The following is a 26,051-nucleotide window of genomic DNA, read 5'->3' on the forward strand; positions in this document are numbered from 1 at the left end:
AATAACTTTCATTGCCAGTTACGTGAATTGTGTTCATACGTAAGCCGAATGAAAGACGTTTTACATCGTGTATCATTTTGCTTAACATATGAATTACATCCTCGACAATACACGATAATAAGGACAGTAAATATGCGCGATTAACATGCTGGTTCGCGCGGAAATATTTCTAGGCCTCTCCGATAAATCTGTAAGCTATAGACGAGAGACGTACGTTGAATACTTTTCCAGGCCACATTTGTCACACAATATCAGACTTAGATTTCCGATGTATATATAATTTTTTTTCTCGGCTTGAAAAAGCATAATCACGAGAGAAACGTGGAGTAAACTCGAAAAAAACCTCTTCATCGAAGGTGATTCGATCAGGAATTATACGCGGAATTATAGTAATTGTTTCTCTTTCGGATGTCAATCTTATCTTAAAATATTAGTTTGTACGTTTAATTATTGATCTGTCAAGCGAAACGCGAGATCTGCCTCTGCTTTTGCTTTACAGTTTGGATCACGTTTCCTTTGTTATAGCTTTGCTCACGGAATCGTATCAGTGCATCAATATTATTTTAAAAATACGTGTCTCTAAATCGTTCAGGTATCCAAAATTAACAAATATATAGTTGAATCGCGCGTAGCGCTAAGTGTCGTGCAACAAACGAAAATGTAAGTGCGCGTGCTTATTAGTGGATATATGAAGAATATTTACGATTAGTGTTTTTCTTTCTTTTCTTTTTTTGCGCGTTGACATTTTAGACGATATGTTACGAATCTTCAACGACCATTAATATATCTATAAAAGTGCAGAAGAACGGTTTCTTAACAGATCATCATTTTTGTTTTTGCTTTTTTTGTTTTTTTTTTGTTTTTTTTTTTTTTTTTTTTTTTTTAGAGGAAAGGAAAATACATATTTTGTTGCCATTTTTACATGTAGTATCGCTACGTTCATACGTGTACGTGGTCATTCGACTATCCGTTACGACGATAGATTGTATTTCCCACGAGCGGGGACGCGAATTACTCAGTTGATTAAATTGCTCGATCGTAATGATGATCGGATTAATGTAGCGTGTGCCATTCCGCGATTTGCTTCCTCGGTGACTGCGTCATCTGAAGCCAATGCTCTCGTCCTTGACTATTGCCGCTAGTATTGTCCGCGCCCGTGGCCGGTCCGATGATGCAAGAACCGACGATTGCGTTTCCGCCAATTAATTCACTGCTCGAGTCCAGCACACATATCTTGCACAGACATGATTAATTAATTAATAGAGATAATTAATTTTATTCGGTTTATGCAAAGTCCGTTGCAATTTCTACTGCTTTTGGAAAATATCCTGACGGTTAGGTATACCTCTATAGCTGAGGATGCTAGTGACGAGGCAGGTATATTGAATGACATCGCTTCATTCCACACAGGATTTATCGTTGCTCTCCTAACAGCCGTTTTCTTCTTCTTCTTCACTTTCTTTTCGCCACAGAGAAGGCTGACTTTCGCGAACGAATCTAATGTTTCCTTATCCTGCGCCGCGTTAATTAAATATAACTCATGTCTGACAATTGTGCAACAGTCAGAAGAATATCATATAAATTAAGTTATAAAAGTTAAAAAAAAAGGCTTTAAGTTTATTCTAGCAAATTGAGTTTAATAGTTTTCAAGCTTATCTATTGCAGAATTATTTTTTAGGTAAATCAATATTTCATGTTGAATTTTCAGTTTTTTTTAATGAAAGTCAAATGAAAATAACATTTTTGCCTCAATTTTCTATTTTTTTTTTAATTTTTGGAATAAAAATATTTAACAATACAAAATCTTTTACAGAAAATAATAAATGCAAAACATTGACAAGCATATTATGGAAAATGTATTTGAGATTTGTTTACTAAAATTACTGAAGTAAGAAATAAATTGAATTGGAGGGGAAAACATCTTTTATTTTATTAATATCATATATATTTGTATTCTGCTTACCTGTTGGGGGAACAAATTTCTGGCTTTTATCATGAGTACCGTGAGTCTCTCGGCGCTTGGTAGATAAGACAATGAAACCAACACCTCCTGAATCTCTTCCGGCGGTTTACGTTCTCCCGCTATCTCTCCCCAAACTTCCACCGAAGATGTGGAAGAAACTAGTTCAAGGCTGTTCATAGCCACCCTCAAGGAGCCCACCACATCATTCCTCGAAAAGCGATCGTAATCAAACACCTAATTGAATCATAATACATATATTATTTTTGCGACTTTTACTTTAGTTAACCGGTTGTTTTAGTTTAATTTAATTTAGTTTTGAAAATGTCTATTCTATTTATTACGCGATCCGCGATGACACAATGTAATTGCCTGTAAAACTAGAGTCTTCTCTTGTAACTCCTCGTAGCTGACAGGAAACTTGAAAGACTGATTGAAAGACGGATTTGGATTATTCCGGTGAATTTCCGTCTGTCTCTTTCTGCTATCCACTTCCGGGCTGAGGTTCAGTTTTACGTAGGGATCGTTGAAGCCACCCTGATCGCAGCTGGCGAGTTCTTGCGCTTCGATCAAATGGACCTCCAGATCCGATTTGTCGAAGTCGTATCTCAAGCGCAGATGAAGTTTGCCCAAATACTTGCCCGTCCTGCGATTACACGAACATCGCAATACGAATGTACTATCTTCTGAGATAATTGAGTGGCACGGTGAAAGAAAGTAATATAAAATCTGCTTTTCAACTGTGAAGTTTTATAAGCAAAGTTTTATTATATACCTGTGAGCGTTGAGAAAGACACAAACATCTCGTCTTTGATAAAGATCTGGTTGTAAAGAGCCAAGCGGAGAAGCAGGCGGTATGGGACCACCGTCGCTACTATCGAAAAATAAAAAACATCTCATTTTTAAATTACGCTCAAAATACATTCTACCGATGAAGATCCAGCAAAAGTTAAACGATTTCAGAAATTATTAGAAAGAAATTTTATCAAATTTTAAATTGAAGAAAAAATTGCGGAAATTATTGAAAAAAATAATATGCGATTTTCTGATGAAAATATTTTTTTATATATTATATCTATTTATGATATAATCTTTATGAAGATTCCAACATTTCTCATTTGGAAGAATTTTATTATTTATGAAAATGATATACATATATATAATCTACCTTATGGAAGCTCGTGGCGGTGGAATGAGAAGAGGCGATAAGCAACGACTGGTCTGTCTGGAAGTACTTTGAACAGCATTCATCGGGGAACACGCGCAAGTGGAACTTACGCCCGTTGCCACGGACGACAAAGAGATCTGTGAAGGCGACGCATTTCCACTATGTAGGCTGCTGGAGTAACTGGCAGGACTTGCACAACGTGCATCCAAGGACGCAGCCCGAGCCGGTGAAGGAGACCTGTGGGAAATTTTCAAACTGTCTATCTAGGCACAAAAGGGGAAAGACAAATGGAGGAATTAACGTCGCATATAAAATTGTAACATCTCTGACGAAAATCTTTATCCATATAGAAAGTATTTTAAATTGCCATTATTAAAATTTAAAAAAAATTTACTATATTATAAAATTGAACAATATTTGCAATATTATAATATAGCAATAATTAAGATAGAAAATTAATTATGAATTTTATTCGGTGACTTTGATTTCAACGTTGTTCGCAGTTAGACTATTGCCGATTTCTTTCCTTCATTCCTGCATATTAGGCAGAAAATGGGTGAATATTGTTGATTTATTTTTTCAATAAACCTCGAGCTTCTACTAGGTGGGTAGGAAGAGGCGGCGTGTAGAGGGTCGTGTCGAGCATGATGTCCGTCCGGGCCAAACGCCCTGATTTGAGGCGACGATCCGCGATGACTCGAAGGGCATGATGTACCTTCTAGCGAGCTCTGCGAGCTTACGGACGAATTTCTGGCCAATGTTCGGCCGCTGTTTCCGCCACCGCCGGGATAGCTGCGACTTTGATGCGGTAGGCCTTCAGATAGAAAAGCGAATTATGCGAAATTAAACGGGATGAAAAATTATCATGGTAATAGTGGTTGGAAGATAGCTTTCGAGAGCTTTTCAATTATGCGCAACGATGGCTCGTAAATTTCTTCGTAATCGAGTTCCGAGTCGGTGAGGATGAACGACGCGCGTCGAGCTCGCGTCAATACCGCAATAGTCTGTGATGGATAATAAAAGCGAAACACGGAACACTACTTTAGAAATTGTTGATAAATATAGAAGAAACTTTTAAATGCGTTTGCGGTGTATGTAATTCTCTGAGATAAAACAAAGCGTATAAAGCTAGAAGTTATCTTTATAATGAGTATTAATTAAAGTCGCCTTAAAGATTTAATTAGTTCTTTGTCTCTTTCTAACAGTAATTAAATATGAATTTCTAGAGACTGGTAGTAAGGAGAGAGAGAGAGAGAGAGAGAGAGAGAGAGAGAGAGAGAGAAAGGATCATTTAAATCATACATAACTTCAATTAATATTTGCGGGAACGGAAAAAAAGAGCTCTATTAAAGAAATTTATGATTACCCGATTCGTTCGTTGACGGTTGCACCGTGTGTTGCTCCTTCGCAACATTAAATTCCTGAAACAGAAAATCGAGGCGATTAGATTTTGCTTTAATAACTTCGATACGAGACTCCGAGTTTATTTAATCCAAACGCTGTGCTTCACGCGCGTTAAATATTCGCTGTATAGATTTTTAATTAAGTATATGGCAACACCGTGCACACGCGCACGTTTTCTCGCTCCAATTTCATAACGGAGAATTTTTCGACAAGAAATTTCTAACATTTTTCTCGGATGAAAAATTCTGCTGGAATTTATTTGCGCAGGATATATCTGACTGCCAGAACTGCTCAATCGTATATATCGTGAAATGATATTGCTGTGTAAATATCCTTGATATTTATTTATTTATTTTTATTATACTGTTTGATAAAGTTTTATTCTATTTATTATGTTGCAAATGATATGAATCCGTAATACAGGCAAACCGTTACACACAATGCGATAGCTAGCAAAAATGTTGAAATTTGTTACACAGAAGGAAAGAGAAAATTAAAATAATTATATGACGTAGCAAGAAAAAAAATATACATAAGGAAGGATAAAGTTAAGTAAAAGCATGAATAATTAAATTGTCTTCCAAATAATTCTGTTTCGCAAAATTATTTTTTGGTTGTATATTCGATAAATTGAGATTTTTGCGGCTGCAGTCACATTAAAATGTCAGCAACAACGTAGGTTTCACAAAATGATATTTAATTTTAAAGAATATGCGAATGCAAGTTTGCATTTAGCTACGTAGATTAATTTAACTAATTGTAAGTATACGATCGGTGAAAAGTAACCGTTGCGAAAAATCGTGATCAATGCCACCAAACTAATGGAGAATTTATTTTTTTTTATAACTCTTCTTTGTGTAGCTGTTATTTATTTTCATATTCTTCCATGACAACAAATAATGCGTTCGCTAACATAGGAAGTATTTTATGTCACCGGTAACGATGTTTATTTTCAACGTGCGCTTTGTCAGTCGAAGTTATATGTTAATTAACACTTCACTGAACGGTTTCGTATTTCGTGTATATGCCGTGATGTATCTCTCTCGCATTGTCGTGGATACGCGGTTTTAATTACTCCCTCGGTTCACCCTGCACTCTTCACGTTTTCTCCTTTGACGCCAGGATACGGCAGAATCACGTCGATATTTTCTCCTACTGCTATCGCTGTGGCGTATATGCGTTACATGGTATCACCTTTCGCGACGAAAACAAAAGCAGCGTACGTTTTAACGATTTAATCGCACTTTTACGAACGTGCAATCCTCCATATCGCGTTGCCGCACTTGTCAGCAGAGCTATCGCTTTAATCAAAATCGTTGTTTTAGGAAATACAGAGAATATTGTTATAATAACTCTTTCTCTTTGTGAAACGACAAAACTTTTTTGCAACAAATATGATCAATTGGATAAACTTTGTAAAGGTCCGACAGAATTTTGCAACTCGTAAACTCAATTACGAGTGTGTATTTTACATTTGAATAGTGTTATAATATTCAAGTTGTTAAAACGAAAGAATTTTTAGAGCTTTGATTCTATATAAATATTTTCAATGTGTTTGAAAGAAATGCGGATTAATTCTTTAAAGAAATTATAAACGTGTCTGCTTTAATTGTGATTTATATTTACGAGAAAAACCAGAGTGGATGAAAAATTGTAGTACGGCCGTTTGAAATGTCAAGTGTTCGTTAGTTTGCACGTGTGTACGTGTTAGCTTACGAGAGTATACATGTACATATGTATTCAATTAACTGTGCCACCTTTATTACACGTTTTAAAATCGTATATATGTGTAGACTTAACATCAGCATAAAATGCATATGTGCCATGAACAAACCAAGATGCTTGCCTAGTGACCGTTTTTATTTTTACATTAAAAAATTTCTCTGAAATTTATTCAATCTATACATATGAACTCTCTTATTTTCTTCCATATAAAATCAAACATTTGATAGTAGAATAACAGAAAAATATAGAAAAAATACAGACACAAGTAGGTTTATAGCCTTCTTAAAGAAACACAATTTTGATTTGATACGGTTGTTTAAAAGCTTTAGATAGCTAGGCTAATCGAACGGCTTCTTTGAAATTCTGAAGTGTCCTCCATAAGCCCTTGATAAAGACGAATCTTTGAATTATGAAACTAAAGGATGAGAGAGGGAGAGAGAGAGAGGGAGAGAAAGGGAGGAAAGCGGAGAGAGAGAGAGAGAGAGAGAGACTCAAAGATGCCAACTTCGTGTTTCAACGTCGTGACGAGAGGGTAGGTGGCAGTTACGGGGTGAGGTCGCTGGAGGCTGCCTTTCACGGGTCGATACTTGGAACAGCGCGAACGGAATCTACGGTTCCGCCCACCGAGCCAAAACATCAAAATCGCCATCGTTTTTCGATTTACCGTATCGTCGAATCGATCGCGATTTATCATTCCTCGAATACGAATTTACATACGTGGAAGCCTAAGCACTGTGCATAAGATTGCTGTAGTAAAAAATCTTTTTATAACTGGACGGGAACGCGTTACAGCTTTATGCCAGACGTTTCGTCGGTCGTCACGCTTACACGTTATTCTTATATCGTTATGTAAATTCACACACGTCGTTTCTTCGAATGCAATATGCGCGCGCCGGCGCGGGATCTATTTGATGCCTGGCAAATTAGGCACGTATCTAACATCCGTATTTCCGAGAAAGTATATCCGAGAAGATCGCAAATGATAAGTTACAAGAAGAGGATATGCAAAATCGATACCGCCGACGCTAAGTCTGGTAACATTCTTTATCTTAATTTTTGATGTCTCCATTTTTTCCCTTTTTATTTAAGTAGATTGTTTTTTTATTTAAGGAACTCTTAGGTTTTGAATAATATGTTGCCAACATTAAAAACTTGTAAATAGCGTTTGCTAACTTTCTCTCCGGAGGTTATAAATTGATGGCGTTTGATGTTAAATATTTAAGCAGCAGGGAAATGCTAGCTGTATACGTATTTCAGGTAAATATCAAAGCGAACAGGATTATAAGGCATAAACGCAACTTAATTGAAATCGTAATAATCTAGGATCTTTTCGCGGATTGAACTCTTGACGACACGTGTGTACGGGCGCGAGAAAGCGCGAAAAATCGCGATGCGACATTAGGGATTCATGTATGCGTGATACAAAAATCTCTTCCTTTTTCTCTCTTGCAAAACTTCTTTTATCATGACACAGCGTCCGCGAGACTTTAATTTTACCTCGCGGCGGAAAAATTAACCCGCTTTATCATGTAAATTTTTTGCCTGACACAGCGGCGACCGGCGCGTAGCAGACTGAAACGAAGTTCGCTGTAGTAGATAAAGCATTTCATGTTCAGACTCTGCCGTTTCGTATAAGCCGCGAGCGGAATATTCGAGGACGAACAGAAAGCTTGCAAAGAGTATGGCGGACGAAATGTGTTCACTTGGAAAATGTACTCTTATCGATCGTACATAACAAATACATGTAGCGATTTTAGTAAAGTCACGACTGAAAGAAGTAACTTGAGCTTCGCTGCATGCGAAAAAGCATAACAGATAACTGTATGCGATATGATATTTGGAAGAATAAATAGTTTTTTAGATTTGTAGATCTTATGTGTGTAGATTTGAATTATAAAACAATTGAAATTATCTACTATTGAATTTTTTAGGATTTAATACAGATTAAAGACGTGCTTTTAAAGCACGACTTTCATTAACTTGTAATTATTCGCTTGTGAAATATTCCATTATATTTTCCTTTGAGAAACGCGCAATGCACACAAGTAAAATGCGTGTAAAGTTCTATTGGGCTTTTTCTTTTTTTTTTTTTTTTTTTTTTTAAGTATTCTCGATTGTATTCTCGAATGACAGTAAAAAATCCGGCAGCTTTTATGTTCAAAAAAGTTGATATCAATATGAAAAACCGTTTTATTATATTTTTTTTACATTACAATCTTATAGTAATTAAAGTAATTATTTTGCGCATTTTTTAAATCTTTTGCTGAAACAATAAAAATATATTTATTAAACTGTAATTAAAAACAATAACATCTCTCGTTCGTTAGCTGTGAAACAAACCCGAATGGCCGAAAAATCGCACATACACAGGCACAGGCACATATATACATATTTTTATAAAACGAATTGGTATAAAGGTGATAGCTTTGAAAATATATATATATATATATAAGAGATAAATTGTCAGATATATAGAGAAATAAAACAATATAACAATATTTGATATTTTTGAATTTAAAATCGATGAAGCACACAAACGACATAACACACAATGCACTGATCAGCTAGAAATATAAAAGGATACAAACTTACTAGAATTACGTACAAATATAGTAAAATAGAACGCTGTTTAGAAGGGTTATATTTATCATCGTCAATATGACAATCTAATAGACAATAAATATTTTGTGCGATGCACGATAGCAATCTTGCTATTCATATTGCAATCAGCTAGTTTATTACAGAAAATGATTTCAATGAGCGCTAACGAGGTTGGGTATAAGCCTTCATATAAAGCTTTTCATAATCCCCTTACGAAGAAAACAGGGTACTTCGGGATAAATAGCACTGTATCTACGCAACTTGGCATCTTGGTGATGAAGGCTATACAAAGACGCACACTATCTTCTGTACTTGTGCGAAATGTTAGCTGTGTCTCATGTTCGAAGCACTGTTATAACGTGCAATTTGCATAATTGCGACGACGAGTGTATTCCCATTTAAGTGCGTCGGAAGCACGGCAATCGGTTCTATTGAAACGCTCGATTGCGACCCGCAATTACGAATAGCGCGACCGCTCTTTCATTTTCGCGCCAGATTCGCGCTTATTACGGGGCTTCTTGGAACGCGTGAAACTGCAAGATGAAGTTATCTGAAACTTGATAACAAAGATGGAATTACAAGTTGCTTGCGAAAAACTGTAATTCTTTATGAAAAAACGACCAACGAGAAGTAGTTGAATGTAATCTGCGAGAAAAATGATATTCTCAGATTTATGGCATAAATATAAAGTTTCTCCAATTTCCCAATGGCAACATGTTACGCATGTTGAGAAATATTTCTAACTGTGGCGAAATCTATTGTTTACAAATAGAAATTTTAGCTTAATTTAATTTGATATAATAAGCAAACATTTTAGAAAAACACTGGGGAAAAAATATCGAAAAAATAGATTTCATGCACAAATAAAAAAACTATATTTGTCTATCTGTATTTAAATCTATACTATTATTTAAACTAGCTTTTTTATTCAATATAACATTTTAGTTATGAAAGCGTCTAATATTTCAAAAAAACAACACTACAATAATTCTTTGATCAAATTTTTATCATAAAAAATGATTTGAGACTCTAAAGTTATAGTATTCATAACTAAAAGAACATTTCAACAAGTAGAAACAATTTGTATTCTCAACTGCAACTTAGATTTGTTTACAACGTATGGTTTAATCGGATATTTTTAATTTGCGACATGATATTTCGCGCCATGCAATTTTCCGAGAATTTTACAGGTTGCACGCGTGTCAATCTGTAAAACGGTATCTCGATCACGGATGATCGTGTATCTGTCAGCTGTTCCAATGCCAATTAACCACTCTTCGTTTCTTGTCAAGTGAAAGACATTGATCCGAAGCACAACATATATCGTTCTACATGGACCAGCTGTAAAACTGCTGGATTAATTAACTATGGTTTAACCTTTCACTATTCGGGAAATTATGTTGTTTACAAAATTGATCTATTAGTTGCATATTATCCACCATATGAGATTAACATAACACATGGTTTTTGCGAGTTTCACAATAAGAATAATTAGCATTGCGGGAAAGAGATAATAATGAAATCAAATTTTGATGAATTCAAATTTCAATTACACACACGTATAGTTCAATTAACAATGAATAATACTAATAATTAAATAACTACGATGCTATTATAAAATGTTTTAAAATTATTACAATTATTACAATTATTTTTATTGTTGAAAATTTGCACACAATATCGGTTTAATTTGATTTTTTAAACAAAATTCACATTTTTACATATATGTTAGAAAGAATATTTTAAATAAAAAATATTGAATCTGGGACAAGTATTTTAATCAAATATTATAAATATAATTAAAAATATGAAATATTAGTGTATGTTGTGCTCGTTTATTTTTTTATAGTTGACCGAGTTTTTTTATATCAGAAACTCTAAAAAGACACAGAGCCAGTCCCTTTTCTATTGCTTGTCGGATAGTGATGGGTGATGTTCCCGCGATCGACTTAATTTCCATTCAATTAATTGTCACGATGGCGCAGTCGACCATCGATTGAAATCCTATATCCTGTTAGCAAGAGAACGTTCTTAGGATGACGCCGGAATCGGCGTGAAGAGTCGGTTCATAATATTCAATCCTTTTTACAACCATTTTCAAAATTCAATTTGTTCACAGTAATTTACTTGCATCTAATCGATAAACTTATGTAACTTTGATTTATACTGCAAAATTTTGTTTTTTAGTTTTTTTCTAAGCAGCTATAGGTATATTCTCTGAAAACTAAAATTGCGTGTACTCGCGTTCCCGTGTGAATTGTTAGGAGATTGCATGCTATCAAAGAAGCAGCCCTGATCGAAAGATAGAAAGCAATTTAGATCAGAGAGATTAGCTACACATGCGACGTAACCGCTGTGACACGCAAGAAAACGCTGAACAAAGTCATACGCGTAACAAGAGGGAAAGTTAGAATCGACGCAACAAGTGCATTCAGATCTCCGGGGTGTTGAAAGCAGATAGCACTTTTACGTGTGGCCAAAGTTTCCGCGAATAATCCCGGAGTATTTTTCTGTGAAATTCACGTCCTAAACAAAACAAGTACCTAAATATTATTATGAACATCCTGATTCTTTTCTGGATATTTTCTGGGTTTTTATGTTGTTTGAGAGATTAATATTTCAAATATTTTTGAAAGCTTTAATTGAATGAAAAACAACAAAGATTATTGAAAACATACATGTTGTTTAGATGGAATATGCAAAAACATACGTAAATATGGAACATGAAAATAAAATATGCATACAAAATGCAACATGATATTTTGCATTTGAAGTGTTTATATCAACGACATACATTCGAAATTTCGTAGAGTTTTGAAATATGCACTATACCTCCGAACTGGTCGAAGTTGTACTGTCGGCACTATCGGTATTAGCAACAGAAGAAAGGGGCGATCTCGTACCCCTCTGGGCCCATCTACCCCTAATTAATGCCACCCCTGTTACTGCGCCGATCTTTGTGGCCGCGCTTCCGCCCGACGTGCCGCTCGACATGTTTCTATCACCGGCACCGCTGCCGCTTCCGCCGCCGCCGCCGCCGCATAGCTCCAGGACATCGCCCAGGACCTCCGACAATTTGTCCGGCACTTTGATGAACGCGTTCAAAACAACGACGGTTCGAAGACCGCGCCGACGAGTTTTTACGTAATCGGATTTCGATTTACCGTACTCCGGCTATTGTCCCTTTCGGCGACGCGCGTGTGTGACTTTTAGCGTAGGAATCTTGGCTCAGGAGATTAGCAAAAAGAAGTCGTGGATGTGATGCAACTCACTCTGCCGTTTTTGTATCTGTAATTGGAAAACTTTAGCCGTCACTCGCCGAACAACTCCGACGTAAATCGTCGATCCACTACTTTAGCAATCAATCTCGAAGTATCTTGAGTGCACGCAAAAGTTTACGTTCACGTATCGAGTATTTGGAAAGTGGCGCAGTTTCTCGAGCGATTGAAAATTGGTTTCGAACTCGTCTCGACGTGACGAAATAACAATAGTGCAAAAAACCGTGTGCGAATCTCTGTACTCTGTGATAAAAATTATCATCTATTTTCACACGTGTGAGGCTTTTATTATACATAACTCTTATTATAAAATCATAAATGTAGAAGCTTTTAATAAGCGGCTTTTGTTATAATAGCGTAAACAATGTATAAGCGTATTATTTATACAAGGAAAGTGTTTCAAATAGATAAAATCGAATGAAAAATAAAGGAAAATCGATGAATGAAAGAGCACGAAATGTACAAAAGAATGCAATATATATATTGATATTTGTTGTCAGAGTTCAGAAATTAATTCTATTAATATTTAAATAATAATCTTGTTTTGATGGATGGCATTTTCGATATTGCGTAGCCTGTTATTATTGTTCATAGATGTAACTGTCAATAAAGCCTGTGATATTAATTACGTACGTTTGAAGTAAAGATGCATTTGCCTAGGGCATAATTCGCTTTCGTTAAACCAATCAGTTAGGCTACGATATTGTCCCGTATGTTTGCGGCCGATTAATTACTTCGTCACTCTACTTGGACTGATTCGGATATAATCTCGACAACATTAATCGAGATACATTTATACGAGATTCATTTGTATTCTCCTCTTTGATAATACAAGAAAACGAATAATTTTATTTTATTTATATTATTTAATTTATACATTCATATGTATAAATTATGTTGAGTCTACTATTGAAATATATAGAATTATATTTTATTTATATTGTATTCTAATTTGACTTGTATTTTTGATAAAATTATATTTGCAGAAGCCTTAATTCAAGAATCTACTTAGCTAATAAATATTGAAGATAATATAATTATTATGCTTGATACAGCTTATTAAAGCTATATGCATCGCAAAATCAAATAACATTAAAGCATTAAAAGTACTTAATTATTTAAATTTATAAAAAATTAAATACTATAATCATACTTAATTTAAAAGTATTAAAATCCAATTTTCTCAAATTATTTCAATCGTATAACGCAAAAATTACAATTGCTTATCGAATGAAAACAGTCGCACTTTGCTAAAACGATGCACAAATTGAAATAGTTGTGAAATATGTATTATATATGACTATTATATGTTTGATGACAAATATTAAATTTTATATAATTATATTATACTATATCATTACTTCAAATATTACGGGAAAACATAATTATGAGAAAACAAGTAAATGTATGAAATTTTTATGCGCAAAAGATGCCACGTCATTTCTAAGCTGCTGACACTCAACCAAATACTCGTTTATTCAGAATCGGTTTTTCCATTTTTCTTTCTTTCACGTTGAAATTGTCTAAACATTGTCTCTCGTGTTATTCTGATTTTTTTCAGACAGCATATATATTAAATGGATCATTATGATTAGAAGCGAAAAGGAACACGCTAGATCACGTTTCAATAAACACCGCGAAAAAGGTGTAGGCGGTACTGATCCGAGCATTAGTTAAAATCGATATTTATTTTGATTGACGTGTCTACTTAAGCTCTCGGCAAAATTACATTATCGTCATCTAGCTCGGACTTAAGTTCTCTCCTTAGAGCTGTAGCCCTTTGCTCGCGGTTGACCGCTCTGCCCTACTTTCTACAAACTTATCTCATACGAAATTTTGCTTCTCGCTTTTCATAGTCCCCCCTCCCCTCCGTTAATCATGTATGAAGCTGAATAGCGAGGCTTCTGATTTCATTACGGTTCAGCGGTTAGGCACGACCGCGGCTCATTACTCTACCCGTGGTCTGATCCAATTAATTTTGCGTCATCGCCGTCTATTCGTTCTGTCTCTCTCCGCCGAGGAGGAGACGGTTGTCTGAATTGTCGCAGATTGCGACTACTTGGACGCCACGCTGACCCGATTCGTTGTTGTCGGTCGCTCAAATAACAACAGTGAGTGCGGTTTCACACGGTGGTTAATTAGTTGCACATTTTACCCTCGTTCGGTTGTCGTTTTCGCGTGTGCATGTGATACTACTGATCGGTATGCGATCGGCACCCGATTGTCACATGATTAATTTCACCCCACGCTCTCACATCGACGTATGAAATATATGACGGGATACGCGTCGATTCTCGATCTCGTTTGCCTCGGTGCGTCGATTCCGCGGTCGACGACGCGGATGTGTGTCACCGGGTATCCACCGTGCCGCGATACTGGGCCAGCCCGACTGACTTCGTACGCGCCCGACCAGAGCTCGTCGTGTACCACCAGAAAACGGCGATTCGCCGCCGCCGAGCGTAGCTGGTGGCCGGAGGTGGTGGGTGGCTGGTTACGCCACCGTGGGGTGTAGAGTGAGAAGGGTTGATCGAGAGGGAAAGAGGGAGCAAGAGAGGGAAAGAGAACGGGAGACTATCAACCAGGGAGCGGCGGAAGGCGGAAGAGGAGATGAATATCGGGCGCGAGAGAAGGAGAGAGAGACGGGATATGGTGCGTGCGCCGCAACAGGTTACACCTCGGAGACGTGCAACTCGACGAACGATTTTGGGGCGGGGAATTAGTTCTACTTTCGTTTCAACGCTGCTTATTTTGATCGATTAACGCAAACTGGCTAATTAGCGTTATCAAACAAGTACGTCATTTGTTATTACACCGCGCGCATATAAATTATATGCGTATCTCGAAAAAGAAATTCGATTCTCTCTGATTTTTCTAGAATATATTGATGATGAAATTTTATCACTTTAATACGTAGCTACACGATATTACGCTGTATTCTGCAGAAATGTTATGTTTCGAACTAAAGAAACAGTAATTTGTAACACGGTACTTTGTTTCTTAGTCTTTGCAAGAAGATCAATTGATTCAGTAGAGAGCAAACATTTAACAACAAACAAGAGAACATTTGAACGCAAACTGATAGAATTTTCAGAATTTGCACTTTATCTTAATTTCAAATTTGCCTAAAAACCTTTTCAACAATCGCAGAAAATCAAATATTTCTATAAATATTATTAAATTAAACTTCTGTTTAAGTAAAATTTATAGAACTTTTTTTTACACAGTTTGATAAATTTCTTGAATAATAATTCAATGACAATTTATGCCTAGACATTGAACCCGACTGAACTGTAATGAACTCATTTTATCCGGAAATGGATTAAAATAAGCTCTTTACCTTATAATTTGTTCTATAAAAGGCGCGATTCGAACCACGTGAGTATGTAATAAGTATATAGATTGTACACCCGCTCTTGAACTGTAAAATTGTTCACCTACATTGTGTGGGAATCTTCCGCTGTGCTTTGGCGGTCTGTATTATGGATTATACGATACGTGCGCCACCTAATAAAATTTTAAAACTGTGCTATCTATTGCACTGTCAATGTATTTTTCAACTTTCTCGCAATCACGGCGATGGGTATAAGTAAGTAAGCACGCAAACTACGCTATTGATTGTAGACGAGTTGTTTCCTTTGGGCTATCTTTGTGCAAATGCAATGACATTTGAACGATAAATATATATTATTGCTCTGTTGATTTAAATAACATCTTACGAACGAAAAAACAAACAATATTTATTTATAAGATGCTACAGATTTTTCCCTTTCGTGAAAGTTGGCTTATTAGCAAAACGTTAATATTATGTGCTGTACAATGTATAACAATTTCTTTGAAGTATTTTTTCTAACGAAATAAGGTCTGTTTAATGATGGCAATATTTAAATTTAAGAATACCTAAGTCTCGAAGGAGCTAAGCAATCTCGCTTCGTCAGGACAACGTCGAAGTATACGGTACATTAACCTAATTACTGTGCTTTCAATGCACTTTGCATAAAGTGGGAGTTCACAATTTTGCAAATTGATTACAACGAAAAGTTAAGGAATCGAACGTTTTATGCACTAGAAAAATTAATTGAAAGGATTTAGTGCAGGAGTTTTGAAAACCTCACGAAAATTGATCTAAGCTTGATTTTCACAATTACAAATTTAATATTTAGTTTTTAAAGTTTTGCCAGAACAAATGCCAGTTAAATACATCACAGTCTTCAATCACAAATTATATTTGCTTCAATTGCAACGCGTGGGACAAATTTATTTTTTCTGTCTTAATTAATATTATTTATGATATAATAATTTATGATATAATGAGACTTGGAGCTAATAGCAGTCTAAGAAATAGCATGTTGAAATATGTACCTGATTAACTTTCACGATGTCTTTTATTAGGAATTTATTTGTTGGCGTCATTAACAACGTCAATAAATTAATTATAAATAACATAAGAATATTAATGATAACAGTGAGATCGCAACACACACAAATATAGATCGAGGTTAGACAAAAATAACTATGAAATGTCTTGTGATATTAGCAAAATCCATCATCGTAGTACACTATATGGTTACGAGCCATATCTTTGAAAACACGATATCTGTCGCAGTTATAGGCCGTATCGATCGAAATTCCAGATCCAATGTTCTCGTTTGGAGCAGAGAAGGCTCTTTATGGTTATACGCGGAGGTGTACGATAAGCGAGATAACGAACTTATTAATCCCATTCCCATCTCGTTTATAACATCATCTGCATTTGCAAGAGATCAGAATTTTATTCTGCTTGATGAACTTGTGCGCGAATGTGTGTAACGTATAATTGCCTTTGTGTAATCTCTCTGATTGCTTATTTCCACAGCATAAATTTTGAAAAGTGGGCCAAAAAATATAGGTCACAGGCGAGCAACCTTTTGTGTTATATCGATTTGTTTACGTCGGTCTGTTTCTGTACATAAGAAGATTGTACTTCTTCGTGTGAGATATATATTCGACGAACATAAATACCGTAGAAAAGCTTAAAATAAAGCTTCGCGTATTAAAATGTATATTAAATTTTTTCCAAGAGGTATACGATTGCTAAAATTTATTTGCATGTAATCGATTTTTTTTTAATTAAACATTTAATTCATCAGAATAAAATTATAAACTGAAACCTTTATCGGTATATTCTGTTTGTATAAAAAATTAGTGTTGTATTATTATGAACTATAATTTAAAAGCAAATTAAACACGCAGTGTTTCAATTCGCTACAGCTTAATTATAAAGCATGAAGTGGTTTTGCCATTATAAGGTATCGATTACTAATTTGTCAAAGCTTTCATGAGTGAAATTATATCCGATAGTAATGGAATAGTCCGTGCTATTCGTTACGCAATACACACAAAACGGAAATATTGGCACAGTCTAAGTTTCTCTCTTAGCGGCATATTTTTATGAAACAATCTTCCACAGTATCGACGACTGTACAGGCATCGACGTATCTTTTGGCTACGTACAGTTTGCTTTGCCGACGTAAGGCACTGAATGAAAACGTTATTCTATTGCGATCACAGGATCAAGTACAGTAGAGTAACCGTAAGACTTTACCGACTTTCGACTAGTAGAAACGCTTCACCGTTTTACCGACGTCTTCTAGTTGTACCACTGAAATTACCGGCACATATAGAACCAGCTAAAAATCAATATTGCTAGCAAGTACGAGAGCTACAATTTTTATTCATAGAGACGCCAGTACAGCTAGTATCTCTATGAATATTAAAATACATTCTAGAATTTAGAATCAAAGATTAAAAATTCTAAAATTAAATATTAGGAATACATTAAAATGTTAATAGAATGAAAAAGACAGTGTATTTAAACTCAAAGCGTAGCATCTGCTTTAAACAATTGCTAAACTCAATAATTTTTTATTCTTGCAAAGCAGATTTTATTCGCTTTTTTTCAGCATATTAAAATACAAAAAAAAAAAACAGTTCTGCAAGAATCAAAGTTTTAACGTGAAAAAAAAGTCTTTAATAGATGACTGTTGTCACGTGGTTAATTAATGGTAGATTGATGATTGACTACTAACCGCAGTCTGCACAGCGTAATAACTCTTTTTCGGCTTCCTCCAACAGTCGAACACGTGTGACGCCGGTGCCGTGTGGCAGTGGTGGTGGTGACGGGGTTGATCATCGTCGACATTCTTGCTCGGCGGATCTGGCCAGCGATCCAGATTGCTCCAATTCCATTTTGTCTTTCGTTTTACGGCGTAATATCGATAGACGACGATCGTCATCGCCACCACTAGGGCTAACCCCGTGCCGGCTGCTGCTCCGAAAATCGCGGACGAAATCATTTCGTGTTATCGGTCAAAGTTCGATGGAATATTTTCTGTCTAATCTGCAAACAAAATGATTAAATATATGTGTGCTCTTCTCTCTTAGCATTATTAAAAAATTTAAACGGAGACGCGGATGTTTAAGTGACGTGGCGCAGGTGTCTAGAGGCGTCTTTTAATTTTGTAGAAGTCTTTTACTTCTTTTATGTTGTTCTATTTGATACAGAAAAAAAAGTAAACGTCCAATTGCCGTTTTAAAATTTTTGAGCTTATATTGTAATATATATTAAATAACGTAATATGTAGTTTGGAACAACATTTAAATTGTCTTGAAAAGATGTTATAAATAAATTAATATATATTTTTTCAAAATTTTTATGTAATATTTCTCTACAAAGGTTGTAATTAATGTTGTATTTGATAATTACATTCAAAGTGTACACAACATTTCTTAAAGAATATAAACGAGAAATCTTTGGAATATTTAAAAATTAGATCAAAGAATAAATTTTATTATTGCGACTTAAAATTCTCACAGTAGACAAGATAACGTAATAATATATAATCACGCTGCACAGTTTACTTACGAACTCTCGTCAAATTATCAAATTTGTAATCAGTCTTATTAGAAAAAGAATAAAATGGAGATAAAAGTGCAGACAATGACAGACGTTTAATACGCGCTGAACGCTGGCAAATATGTGATGGTTAATTGAATTATGGTTCTAATTAGAAATTACCGATAATCGCGTTACTATGAGCCGCCGATGAAATCGATATCAATAACTGGCTTGATTGAAGTTCGCATCAGGTTAATTCTAAATAAAAAAGGCGGAAATTCTATGAACAAGAAGTAGGGAACTAATTCGAATTTAATAGAACGGTAAAAGTTATAGTTAAAGAAATTTATATTTAAATAGTGAGATACGAGATATTGTTTTAACCATAAAATAATGTTACAATTGCAATCGTGTTCCCTATTAAATTTATCGTGCGACCCATGCAATTAATTAGTCGCGTGTGATTAATGAACTACTTCCTTCGCAACTTTATCGCTTATCTGCCTGCTTGCAATCTACGTTCCCTTGTTTACAGAAATTTTGCGCGTTATAACTACGTAAGAAATTGTAAGCCAGTTTTATTTATTTCTGTAAAGCATACAAATAACCTTCTGTTTTTTTAAAAATAGTTTGTTAACGTTCTTTTTTTTTTTTTTTTTATCAGAGACATAATAATACGTCATAAGAAATTTTTTTAGAACGAATATGTTATCGGATTAAAAATCGTAATGCTATTTAAGACATTAAATTTATTTAAAGTTTGATCTAGAAGCGCAGACTTAGCGTTTCTATATATTCTTTAGTAAAATTCCGCTTAAATTGTACATAATATATGCATGACAGGGTATCGACAAGATACATACTTAAGAACTTTAAAGTTATGTCATTACTGCGTCAAACACAAGATACGTTGAATATAAATAACGTGACGAGCTTAATATCTTTTTCCGAAGTCGTTCGCGATGAAAACTTGAGAGAAGGTAGCGAGATCGATCTCAGTTCGTTTTGTCATTTCACGTTTTAAGAAAAAAAATATATTATTCAAGGGGTTTTCTGAAGATATAAAAAACTCGTACAATATATATTTTTTTTCAAAAGCTCTCAACACATTTTTCTGTGTTTTCTGTGATTTATTCAGTTTTTGTGCTGCCTTTGAAAATATGACGGATTCCCTTGAGAAGGGTATTCCTAAGAGAAATTATTGAACACAATGTATGCTTTCGAAAGGACTATTTGCTTAAGCATACGTGCGTCAGTTCTGTCAGCTCGTAGTTGTTTGATAGTCGACGCAACCAGAGATCGTTAAACCGACATTTAATCGCATGCGGTGCAATGCATCTTGCGCGTCTCTGTGTTTCCAGTATGTATGCCTTATGGGTATAATTTACATTTCGGATTTTAGTTGGAAATTACCGTATCACGCAGAGCTATTAGCGCAGTTTATAGTCGAAGAAGCGCGACAACGTAATCGCATCAGCTGTACCGATCAAATGCGCACGTTGCTCCATTAGAAACTCGTAAAACCCATTAATAACACAATTATGAAGCCCATTTCAGAATTTGCAGCTGCTAGTCCCGCTTTGCGCTGATGCACAAGCGGGATGAGTAAAGAGTACATGAATCTATGAATATTTTATCGGATTATATAAAGTATTTATAAAGTCAATACATATGAAATTTTTTACGTAGCGTGATCCTTGGAATCTTTAAACGAATACACCGTCCTGCATCTGATTGAAGAAGAGAAAAGGATTTCTGTGTCATGATAAAAAAAACTCAATTAGCAATTAAAATGTAATTTAACACATGGATATTTAGCGATTTTACGAGATCTTTTCTCAGTAAAAGAAATACAATTCTAGACTTATTATCAAACGGGAATGAGTTCCTATTCACGCGTTAATGAAAGAATTCGAAACGTACAAAAAAATAATCTTTGTTGTTAAATTCAACGAAATAATGGCGCGTAATTTTATTTAAATTCGAGAAATAGTTTCCCGTCAAGATTATGCAGACAGTACATTTATTACGGTACATCTTTCATCGATTTACGTGAATTTCGCGGAGCCTTGGCAACAGGCACGTTGTGGGCGTGAGTGGCACATCGTGGATTGCGATTCTTGAATAATAATGAGTAAGCCTTTGCGTAAACAACTACGTTGTAGCGAGCGAGAAAGCGCAAATCGCGATTATCTTGGATTATTCGCTGACGACAATGATGAAAATAGTACAATCGCATGGAAATTTAAATTCCAGGATAGTCCTTTTGCAATCTAAGTTATTTTCTCGCCAACTATACAACTATTAACCAAAAGCCATTTCATGTGAAAGAGATTAGTAGAGGAAGCTAGAAGATAAACCTTTTTTATACGTACAACAAAAATCAAAGATGAATAAAACAAATTTCGTAAATCTTTTTTTAGAAACATATGTTTTGTCCGAAAAAAATACAGTATATTTTATTTCAAATTATCCTTACTGGAAATTTTGTTATTATTTGAGAATTTATAGTTATGCACGCTAACACTTGAATTCTAATTAAAAAAGTAATTATGATAAACGTTAAAATGTAAAAGAACGATAATAAAAGTAAAGCACTGAATAAGATAGTTTGAAATAGGAAACGACAAAGAAGCAATAATAAAATACAAAACTTTACTGTTTGTATAGTTTCAATTTGAGTTAAAAATCGTGCTTTTCTTACAAAATATTTTATAAAATTAAAACAATAGAAAATGGAAAGAAAAGATAGAAGAAGATTGGTTACTATATCCATTTCTATAAAAATGTTTAAACGATTGTCAACATTAATTATTGATAATACCGAAGCAGATTGGTTAGAAGAAGATTGGTTACTATATCCATTTCTGAAAAATGTTTAAACGATTGTCAATATTAATTATTGATAATACCGAAGCAAATTGTTCTAGAATTGCTAAAGTAATTAATATTTCATATCCGGAAGACAATACTACAATATCCGGAAGTATTACACGGCCATTAAATCTAATGATCGATCCGTCGTCTACAATGTCTGAGGAGATAATAATGCACGACATCATACCAAGAGACCTATAAACGCGTCAGCTACAATTATTCGATATGGCAGATAAATATGGTAGATATCGATTAATATAACATTCTATATTTATTATTTGTGTTAATATTAAGTTCTTCTAATTTTACAATTTTTCTGTATTTATTTTATTTGAATTTTTTAGACATTATAAATATCTTTTTTATTATTTCGATTTAACGAATTACTGGAATATAATTTCATCTCGTAATTACAAGGATATTTGTAAGAATGCGCGAACAATAAAAAAAAGGGATAAAAAAGGTAAAAAGAATAAAAAGTCAAGTAATTTATTACGTGCAATTACGAGAAAATCTGTTGGCACTAATTAATTCTATTAGAATAATTATCTGTCGTCGGGTTTTATTCCCGCTTGCTCGAAATCATGTCATTAAGTTCGCGTAGGTCCTTGAAGCGAATTAACACGGGAATTATACTTAATAACTCACCCTCAGAAATGCTTACGTTCTACGTGACGTTGAAAGGTCATCGCATAAGCAATTATACCGTTCTGGCATTTTAACAACAGAACTGAGATTTGTTTATATTGCATTTGAATATCTTGTTCAGAAAATTTTGAAGTTGTAATATTATTCTTGAAAAGTACTTATTAAGAAATTATTATTAATGCAAAGATAATATAATGAGAGCGTGCGCTTTGAAGACGTAATTTTAGCGTGGTATTCCCTAATAAAATTTTATCGTTCCACGTGTAATGCACACGCGCGCATTCCATACAATGACATCGTGTTTTTGCACAATACCGGGCATCCAGTGCAATGCAACCCCCGGATATTCTCGGCTATATACCAAAGTAGAGGACAATAATAAATCCGATTATGTCCAACGTATTGTCATTTTAATGCTTTAAATATTCATTGACCGTAACGTCTTGCAAATTTGTGCAAGAAATTACGTGTTGTATCGTAATGTAAAGACTCGTTTATCTTACTCTTGGAGAATTGTGAATTTCCACTGATGTGCAAGGCTTTTCGCCTTGCAAATGTTTATTTCCTCTGTTTTTCCGTCAGGTTAATTCCGGATATGTCATCATCACAATGCGAAACGAGAAATTGTTTCGTTTTACCTCATTCTTGACCCATCAGTCTTTGCAATTGAAAAATGCAATTTACTTATGCATTTCATATTTTTGCAGCTGAGCTGTACAAAATATTTACAATTATTAAATATTTAAATTTCGTCTTTTTACGAAAATATATAATTATCTTAGAACTCAAATTCGCAACACACTTCGTGTGCAATTGTTCGTGTGTGCATTTATCAAGCTTATTTATTTCAAAATTATATAATCTCTAACAACAAATCACGTAGTTCCTAAAAATAGTAATCGTAAATTGAGAATACGATGGCCGGAAGAAAAATTGTATCTTTTTATTTTTCTATCTGTGAGAAAAATAAATGGCCTGTGTAAGTGACAGCCACTTGGTAATATATCATTGTAACAAATTCTGACGTTTTCTTTTTCCAATTTCTTTTTTCGAGAAATCTCGTAAATTGATACTTTAGATTTGAAATTTTTAGTGTAAATTAGTAATTGCAATTTTCTTCACTATAATAACACGCTATTTTATCATTCTGTCGTTTTGTTTTTACGAAATTGTTGAGAAAAATATCATTTTTCAGAAAAAATAAAATATATAACACATAAAAGTCATTCAGCTGTAATAACATTAAATAATCATAAAATGTTTAATATCGTACAATTTTATGAGAGCATTCTGTAAACATGAAAGATTTAATAACGATATATGCATTTTATCAATATATTGTGTAAATATTAATTTGATAATTACAAACATCTAAAACGGATTACAATCTCAAAAAAGAAAAGTGCAAATTTGAATGTTTTTTTATCGATCCTGGATACGCCCGCTTTCGTGGATGTTATAAATGACTTGTTTATCTTGGACTCTTGATAAGAGCGAATAACGATGTGCTATCTATAGTTGCAAAAATTTTCCCAATACACTCGCGTTATTGAAATATCTTTCCATCAACTGGCTTTTCAATAAATTTGCAGTTATCGATTTGCAATTTAGCGATATTATTGGTTTGCTTGACCATCGCATTGCTTGCAAATTGAACAGGATAAATAGAACACTTGCGATATTTATTTGCAAAATTGCAATAATGCGCAAGATAGTTTAGAAATTTATGACTTAATGATATAATCTCTGCTGCCAATAATCTATTTACACAAATGACATTTTTTTTAATAATCTATTGAAGAAACAGCATGATAATATGCAAATTTAGAAACATATTACTATATTGCATTATTATTAAACAGAAAAAAGTACAATTGTTTTTAGTCTGCAAAAATAAAAATAAAAATCTATATCAAAATAGAATGACACGAGAGATTAATATCATTATAACAACTTTCTCACCTTTAGAATGAAACGTGAAACGCAAGAATGTGTGGCGATATACCGTGACGTTAAGTAGAGGATCTTCTTCGTAGTCAGACAGATTTAGTAGAAAAACCGGGCGGTACGCCCGGTTTAGTAGAAGTACCGGCGACGCGATCAGCCCGGCTTGATAATGCAATCGGGCGGTTCAATTGTTTATCTTTTGCAAGTTTCAGCACTGTTTACGAAATATCGATTTCAAACCTCACCGTCTATATTGTTACGTTAAATTGGACCGTGCGCGGTCGAAGCTATTGTTCGGTTGTTAATCACGGCGAATATGCCAGCCATGAGAAATGTGACTGTCGCAATTTGAAAAAGCTTTTCTAGTATTTTTTTTTGGAAGTTGATATTGAACTCATATACTGTTACTGGTTTCACGGCGCGTCAACGACTGAACCTCTCCAACTGGTTTAGCCAGATACGCTCTTGGGGAGATAGAGAAGGGAGCGGGAGAGAGAGAGGAACTGAGAGAGAACGAGAGGTATCGGAGAGTAAAGGAAGAAAGAGCAGAGTGGGCGGCAGGGTGGTATCAAGGGGTAAAGGGTGAAGTAGAAACGGAGGAACCAAATGGAGACATGGTCGAGGTAGCAGATAAAAGTTGACATAGAGGGACCGGATAAAGTAAAAAGAAAACGGAAAATGAGAGAGTGTGTGTGTGTGTGTGCATGTATATATACAATGTTGGTTATAAGTGAAAAACACAAACGGAAATGAAAAGGGAGGGAAATAAGAAAGGAGGGAAATATAAGACACACGTACGTACGTGCGCAAACAGAGGGAAATGTCAAGTGTCAATCCGCCAACATATTCTGCTGATATTCAGCTTTTATCATAGACGCCTTATCATTTGATCAGATTTTTCTGTCAACGATGGCCGACAGACCAGCTGCATCTTTGTTAACTTATATGAATCATTCTCCAAGCGTATAATATATAATGATAAATTTCCGGAGGTTTCGCAATATGTTTTCATCAACAACAGTGATTATTATATTATGTGTCATGTTATTTTTTTGTAATATCGGAGGTCTAAATTCCCTCTTGGCTATGACCTATAATATTTAAAAATTACACCCCAAACTGCGTACTTTGTGTACAGCGATTGAAAAGGTTAACAGCTTAAAACGCTTTTGCGTCATTAGCATCGACAGAATAATGTGAGGAACGCTCATTGAACTATACGCGTTGAAAGTTTGAAAAACGCAAGTTTTTATTACATTTATTTACATAAGGCAAAATGATAAAACGCGAAACTATTATTCTTTGCTTTTGTAAAAGCATAAAGATTTTCTATCAACACCATTAAATTCATTGTTAAATTCATAAAGATGTAGCGCAAAACTTTAAGAGACAAAAGAAGCTACGAAAATACGAGATGTACGAGATGATGTGAAAGAGAAAATGTGAAAGGAATGTTAAGCAGGGATCTCCGCGTGAATATTTAAGAACTTACCCACATTTGCATGTAATTGAGACACTCGACTTTATTTCGCAGTAAAAGTATAGCTCATTGTAGGTGTTAAGAAATTT

At 34.6% G+C, this 26,051-nt stretch overlaps 1 protein-coding gene across 4 annotated transcripts; it reads right to left on the bottom strand.

Annotated features, from left to right (window-relative positions):
- Positions 1 to 827: 827 nt before the first annotated feature.
- On the bottom strand, positions 828 to 24,934 carry Sytbeta (Synaptotagmin beta). Of its 4 annotated transcripts, none has more exons than XM_012359820.2 (10): positions 24,498 to 24,934; positions 18,202 to 18,512; positions 4,495 to 4,549; positions 3,717 to 3,942; positions 3,129 to 3,365; positions 2,736 to 2,831; positions 2,333 to 2,606; positions 1,964 to 2,197; positions 1,346 to 1,513; positions 828 to 1,233 (listed from the first exon to the last, which is right to left on the bottom strand). In XM_012359820.2, the coding sequence occupies exons 2-10, from the start codon at positions 18,466 to 18,468 to the stop codon at positions 1,054 to 1,056; spliced, it is 1,737 nt and encodes a 578-aa protein (XP_012215243.1). In that variant the 5' UTR covers positions 18,469 to 18,512; positions 24,498 to 24,934; the 3' UTR covers positions 828 to 1,053. The 4 variants fall into 4 exon arrangements, with proteins under 4 accessions (XP_012215243.1, XP_012215240.1, XP_012215245.1 ...); XM_012359817.2 differs by having other exon boundaries at positions 2,736 to 2,834; positions 24,498 to 24,933; XM_012359822.2 differs by lacking the exons at positions 18,202 to 18,512; positions 24,498 to 24,934 and adding exons at positions 11,691 to 12,146; positions 14,292 to 14,580 and having other exon boundaries at positions 2,736 to 2,834.
- Positions 24,935 to 26,051: the final 1,117 nt, after the last annotated feature.

Source organism: Linepithema humile, chromosome 2 (assembly GCF_040581485.1).
Source record: "Linepithema humile isolate Giens D197 chromosome 2, Lhum_UNIL_v1.0, whole genome shotgun sequence".
NCBI classification, from domain to species: Eukaryota; Metazoa; Arthropoda; class Insecta; order Hymenoptera; family Formicidae; genus Linepithema; species Linepithema humile.

Bases quoted from the DNA above. Each gene is read 5' to 3' on its own strand.
- Sytbeta (XM_012359817.2), bottom strand. From the start codon at position 18,468: ATGATTTCGTCCGCGATTTTCGGAGCAGCAGCCGGCACGGGGTTAGCC. The intron at 2,198-2,332 runs GCAATTACATTG...TGATTCAATTAG, and splicing joins AGAAGACTCTAGTTTTACAG to GTGTTTGATTACGATCGCTT. The intron at 1,234-1,345 runs GTATACCTAACC...TGTCTGTGCAAG, and splicing joins TAGCATCCTCAGCTATAGAG to ATATGTGTGCTGGACTCGAG.